The sequence below is a fragment of the Nicotiana sylvestris genome, chromosome 4 (genome assembly GCF_000393655.2).
Source record: "Nicotiana sylvestris chromosome 4, ASM39365v2, whole genome shotgun sequence".
NCBI classification, from domain to species: Eukaryota; Viridiplantae; Streptophyta; class Magnoliopsida; order Solanales; family Solanaceae; genus Nicotiana; species Nicotiana sylvestris.
In genome coordinates, this window is record NC_091060.1 from 136,465,402 (window position 1) to 136,472,062 (window position 6,661).

The 6,661-nt window shown below is 45.1% G+C and overlaps 1 protein-coding gene across 1 annotated transcript; it reads left to right on the forward strand.

The window, feature by feature from the left end:
• The first annotated feature begins 1,064 nt into the window (after nt 1-1,064).
• On the forward strand, nt 1,065-4,950 carry LOC138890222 (uncharacterized). Its single transcript, XM_070173588.1, has 2 exons — nt 1,065-1,631; nt 4,849-4,950. The coding sequence occupies exons 1-2, from the start codon at nt 1,065-1,067 to the stop codon at nt 4,948-4,950; spliced, it is 669 nt and encodes a 222-aa protein (XP_070029689.1).
• Nucleotides 4,951-6,661: the final 1,711 nt, after the last annotated feature.

The window sequence follows — 6,661 nt, forward strand, 5'->3', positions numbered from 1 at the left end:
AGAAGGCAAAGAAGGCAACAAAACCAGGGAATTCTGAGCAATTTGATGATGACTGTGATGGGTTTCAAAATGATAGTTGTGATGAACAAAGTGAAGAGGTTCAATATGTGAACAATATCAAGGCCAACGGGGCAACTCTTCCAACCAACAATAGTGGAGATCTCAAGGCAATTGGGGCAATCAACAACAAAACAGTGGTAATTGGGGCAACAACAACCAAAATAACAACTGGGGTAATCAGAACAACAATCAAAGCAACCAAGGGAATTGTAATGGTAACAACAATAATTGGGGTAACAATAATCAAGGTGGATGGAACAATGGAAACCAAGGAAACCGGGGGCAAGGCTTTCAAAGGCCCCCAATGTACCAACAACCGAACAATCCACCCCTATTTCCATCTCAAGTCCTAGTTCTTCTGGCAATGATATGGGTAGAATTGAAATGATGTTCGAGCAGATGATGAAGAAAAATGCGGATTCTGATGCACAGTTGGCTTCCCACAATATCTCTATCAGAAACTTGGAGGTGCAATTAGGACAAATCTCTCAGTCATTGAATACTCGCCCGGAGGGTGCTCTACCAAGTAATACGGTAGTGAAACCGAAGGGTAGAAACAATCATGTAATGGCGGTTACAACAAGAAGTGGGAGAGGCGGTGATGTGAATGCCTCCAAGCAAAAGCAAATCTTGGATGATGATGAAGTCCCTTTGGTAGTTGAAAATGTGGTTGATGAAAATGTGAACAACGAAGTGAGAATTGATATGCAAGATGTCGAGGTGGAAACTCAAAATGATGTGAACCCGTCTAGGGAACACATAATAGACATGCCGGAGCCGATTGTGCCTAAAGCCAAGGCTCCTTTGCCAAGGTCACCTCCACCTTATCCTCAAAGGCTCGCGAAACAAAAGAATGATAATCTGTTTAAGAAGTTCATTGACATGATGAAGAGCTTGTCCATTAATGTCCCTCTGGTGGAGGCTCTTGAACAAATCCGGGCTATGCAAAATTCATGAAAGACTTGGTCATAAAGAAGCATTCTATGGATTGTGAAACGATAGAGATGACTCACCAAGTTAGTGCTATAGTGCATTCAATGGCCTCGAAGCTTGAAGACCCCGGTGCTTTCACCATTCCTTGCACCATTGGGAGTGCGGATTTTGCCAAGGCTCTATGTGATTTGGGAGCTAGTATAAATTTGATACCCTACTCAGTTTTCAAAACTTTGGGTATTGGGCAACCTAGGCCGACTTCCATGAGGTTACAAATGGCAGATAGATCGATGAAGAGACCTTTGGGTATTATTGATGATGTGTTTGTCTGTGTGGACAAACTTATCGTGCCAGCTGACTTTGTGATATTGGACTGCGAAGTGGACTACGAAGTTCCAATCATATTGGGAAGACCTTTCCTAGCTACGGGGAAGGCATTGGTAGATGTGGAAGTAGGGAAACTCACCTTCTGGGTGGGTGATGAAAATGTGATTTTTCATGTGTGCAAATCTATGAAGCAACCCAAAAGTACCGAGGTGTGTTCTTTTGTTGATCTCGTCACAGAAGTAATAATTGATGACACTAGTGCAATGATCAATGTGGAGGACCCATTGGAGGCCATATTGTTGAATCTTGATGTTAGTGAGGATGCAAGCCGAGTGGATTGCATGAATGCTTTATATGGAATGGGCTCTTATTCTTATGAGCCTAGGAAATTGTCTTTGGATCTCGAGAATAGAAAGACTCCACCAACTAAACCTTCAATTGAGGAGCCTTCGGTGTTGGAGTTGAAACCACTTCCTCCACACCTTAGGTATGAGTTCTTAGGCTCACATTCTACTTTTCCAGTTATTCTTTCTTCTTGCCTTACTAACATGCAGGTTGATGCCACATTGGCGGTGCTTCAAAAGCGGAAAAAGGCAATTGGATGGACTCTAGCTAATATTTGGGGAATAAGCCCCACATTCTGTATGCACAAAATTATCTTGGAGGATGATGTAAAAACTTCCTTGGAGCATCAAAGAAGATTGAACGAAGCAATGCAAGAAGTTGTGAAAAAAGAGGTGATCAAGTGGTTGGATGCCGGGGTTGTGTACCCCATCTCTGATAGCTCTTGGACTTTGCCGGTGCAATGTGTACCGAAGAAGGGTGGCATGACTGTGGTTACAAATTCTCAAAATGAGTTGATTCCCACAAGAACAGTCACTAGTTGGAGGGTTTGCTTGGACTACCGCAAGTTGAATAAAGTGACCCGTAAGGATCATTTCCCTTTGCCTTTCCTTGATCAAATGTTAGACCGACTTGCTGGGCGTGCCTTTTATTGCTTCTTAGATGGATATTCTGGGTACAACCAAATTTTGATTGCTCCGGAAGATCAGGAGAAGACCACATTCACTTGTCCATATGGCACTTTTGCCTTCTCTAGGATGCCTTTTGGGTTGTGTAATGCACTAACTACATTTTAGCGGTGTATGATGGCCATTTTCACTAATATGGTGGAAGACATCTTGGAGGTATTCATGGATGATTTCAGTGTTGTGGAAGATTCATTTGATGAGTTCTTGAAGAATCTTGATAGGGTGTTGACCCGTTGTGAAGAAACCAATCTTGTTCTCAATTGGGAGAAATGTCATTTTATGGTGGAGAAGGAATTATTCTTGGGCATAAAATTTCGAAGCATGGTATTGAGGTAGATAAAGCAAAGATCGATGTGATTTCAAGTCTCCCTCCCCTACATCTGTCAAGGGAGTCTGAAGTTTTCTTGGGCATGCGGGATTCTACCGGAGATTTATCAAAGACTTTTCGAAGGTAGTGAAGCCCCTGTGCAAGTTGTTAGAAAAAAATGCTAAGTTCGTGTTTAATGAAAAGTGTATGCAAGCCTTTGAACTTCTCAAGCATAAGTTGACCACCACTGCTATCATTACTGCACCTAATTGGAGCTTGCCCTTTGAGCTCATGTGTGATGCGAGCGATGTTGAGGTTGGGGCAGTTTTGGGTCAAAGATTGAACAAAATGTTTCATCCAGTGTACTATGCGAGCAAGACAATGAATGATGCTCAAGTGAACTACACGGTGACCGAGAAAGAACTTTTGGCTATTGCGTTTGCTATGGAAAAATTTCGGCCATATCTTATGGGTGGTAAGGTTATTATTCATACCGACCATGCCGCACTCCGGTACTTGATGACGAAGAAGGACTCCAAAGCTAGACTGATGCGATGGGTCTTGTTACTTCAAGAGTTTGATTTGGAGATTATGGACAGGAAGTGTAGTGAGAACCAAGTGGCGGACCACTTGTCCCGCTTGAAGGAGGAGGGGAGACCTCGTGATGGCCTAGAGATCAATGATTCATTTCCTGACGAACAACTCCTTTCGGTGTCGATGAATGATATGCCATGGTTTGCCGATGTTGCTAATTTCCTTGTGACTGGTATAATCCCGTGTGAGCTCTTTTCTAACCAAAGGAAGAAGCTCAAGCGGGATAGTTTGGACTTCTATTGGGATGAACCATACTTGTTCAAGATTTGCACAGATGGTGTGATCCGAAGGTGTGTCCCGGAGGAGGAGCATTTGAGTATCTTGGAGGCTTGTCATTCCTCTCCCTATGGTGGCCATCATGGCGGGGAAGGACGGCTTCTAAAGTTCTTAGTTGTGGGTTTTATTGGCCAACCTTGTTCAAAGATGCGGGTGATTTTGTGAAGAGATGCGACGAATGCCAAAGAGCGGGTGGAATTTTGAAGAAAGATGAGATGCCTCTCAATACCATCCTTAAGGTTGATATATTTGATGTATGGGGCATTGATTTCATGGGCCCATTTGTTAGCTCTTGTGAGAACACTTACATTCTTGTGGCGGTTGACTATGTTTCAAAGTGGGTTGAAGCCGTGGCTTTGCCCAACAATGAAGCCCGGAGTGTTGTTGCATTCCTCAAGAAAAGCATTTTTACAAGGTTTTGTACTCCGCGTGCAATCATCAGTGACGAGGGGTATCATTTTTGCAGTAGAGCTTTCGACATTTTGCTTTCAAAGTATGGTGTCAATCATAAAGTTTCTACCCCCTATCATCCTCAAGCAAGTGGTCAAGTGGAAGTCTCTAACAGGGAAATCAAAAGCATATTGTCAAAGACGGTCAATGCAAATAGGACCCCTCATCCTCCATATTGCTCGTAACTCATTGCTTGGACTTGTTAAGATTCATTTCATCTCACATCTGGTAACTTAATTTCATTGTAATTTCTTTAATTTTGTTATTTTCCTTTATCTTTTTGCTTTTCTTGTCTTTCATTCTGTTCTTCCTGTAGTTTCTTCATTAGGCTTGTTAATTTCTCGATTAGTGTAGGACTGAGTAGTTGAAAACATTGGTAAATCACTTAGGGACATTAATTAGGTGCAAAATTGAGCCTAAAATCGAAAATCCATGAACCCTAACTTAGTGCCACAACTGGGCACTCAGTGCAGACCGCAGTCAATTTTGTGCGGTCCGCGGTGCCCCTGTGCGGTCCATAGTACCATTTTGTGCGGACCACATTGATGAAATACATGGAAGCTGAACTTCGGGCAGTGCGGCCGCAATACATTTTGTGCGGACTGCACTGGCCCTAGTGCGGCCGCACTACATTTTATGCGGTCCGCACTGCTTAGATACAGAGGGTGGGTAGTCTGATCCCCACCCCTGTGTGGACCGCATGGCCATTTTGTGCGGTCCGCATTGGCCCCTTTGTGGCCGCACACAAATTTGTGCGGTTCGCACTGGGTGCCTTCTGCAACATGTTTGCAACATTTTTCTTCTGTCTGCAATTCCGTTTCTTGCCTGCTGCAACTGATACTAACAAAGCCATTTGAATTGTATTTGTAGACAATGGTAAAACAACGTGGCAATGGATATAAACAACCTGGCAGAGGTGGATCTTCCCGTTGGAGGGAAGCAGAAAATGATAAAACTCACTCCCCAAGCTAGGCAAAACATCAAAACATGTGGAAGGCGATAAAAGCTGCTGACAGAGCCATTGACATGTCGGGGAGTGAGTACGAGCCCTCCCGGGAGATCTCTTCGAACTCAATCCCAGAATACAACCCTGACTGGCCGGAGAGGCATAGACTAAGAGATACACCTCTAGCATCCCCCACTGCCCAAACATCAGTAAACATCTCTTCTGGGTCGTCTGAGGGCTCAGGTGATGGTAGTGGGGAATACTCCACCTCTCCCATAGCTTCATTATCTAGAGAGGGTGCAGTAGGTGATGAGGAGGAAGTAGGGGGAGACGAAGAAGTAGGAGAAGGAGGTGAACTGCAAGTGGGGGGGGGGGTATTGCTAGAACTAGGAAGCCGGAGGTGTGGTAGGACTGGTTCTTTAGCGAAGTAGCATACCACAAATTCGGGGAATGGTGGCCGGTGAGGAAGTTGATCCCGGAGAGGAATTTTATTGATAGAGACTTGCTACCTCACAACCCCAACGTGAGGAGGCAGTTTAGGACAAGAGTGGGCTAAGAACATTTTCTAGATGGGTGTGGGGATGCCAATGAACATTTGGTCAAGGAATTTTACAGCAACGTAGCCCACATCAAAAAGGGCTCCAAAGTAACCAAGGTTCGAAATCTGAAGGTGTTGTTCGACAGGAAGACAATCAATGACTATCTTGGGATTAATGAGGAAGATGAGACCCTATACATGGCAAAGATGGAAATGGGCGAGGGGGTCCGCCCATGGTTGGCACAGTACCTGGCAATCCCAGGTACCACTCCCGATTGGTTGACTGCTGAAGTCAAAATTCTGAGGTGCAGTTTGAATTTCGAGGCACAGGGGTGGGAGACCTTTGTATGTAGTAGGCTGGACCCCACGACACATGATAACTCCCTCCCTCTCTACCGGGCTGTGTTAGTGGCTTCAATCATGGCGGGGTACCCAATCAATGTGGGGAATATGATGTCGCGAATTATTACTATTGTGGGTGCGGAGCATGACAGAAACTACCTATTCCCCAGTTCCTCACTATGTACTTCCGGGACCTGAAAGTGGAGAAGAGGCCCTTTGACATCAAAGTCAAAGCGAAGGTCCCTTTCTCCTGGTACAACATGCAGGGGGATGACAACCCCAAGAGCAAGAACTTCAAAAGTACAGTTATTGCTCCAACTGGCCAGTCTGAAGAGCCAGTTGTGGTAGTAACTCCAGCTGAGCCTGACTCTACTTCCACTGCTACCCCTCCTGGTCCATCCACCTCAGGGGACCCGGAGATTCCATCTTTCCGGGACCATCCTATTACTACCCACCGACTGAGCCAGGCACTTCTGAGTATCAACAACTGGATGCAGACTGCCTCATCAAAGTTGTCCATCCTGACTACCATGGTAGAGGCTTAGTCGGCACCTCCAGCCCCACAGGTTTCCCAGTCGATAGAGGATGCTTTGAAAGTGATTTTATACAACCAGAAGAAAATCCTCGACACTAAGGAGGTGCTCACAGATGCAGTTGCTTCACACAGCTAGTCTCTCAAGGAGCTTGCTAGGGAGCTCAAGAAATTGAGGAAAACACAGGATTCCAAGGAGTCCGTAAAGGCGCTGAGGGTTGATGTTGACCGGTTGAAGACAGACCAGCTGCCTTTGGACTTATTGCTTGATGATCCTATGCCAGTAGCTCATCCCTATCCAGAGCAGTCATAGAGGCCTCCAAAG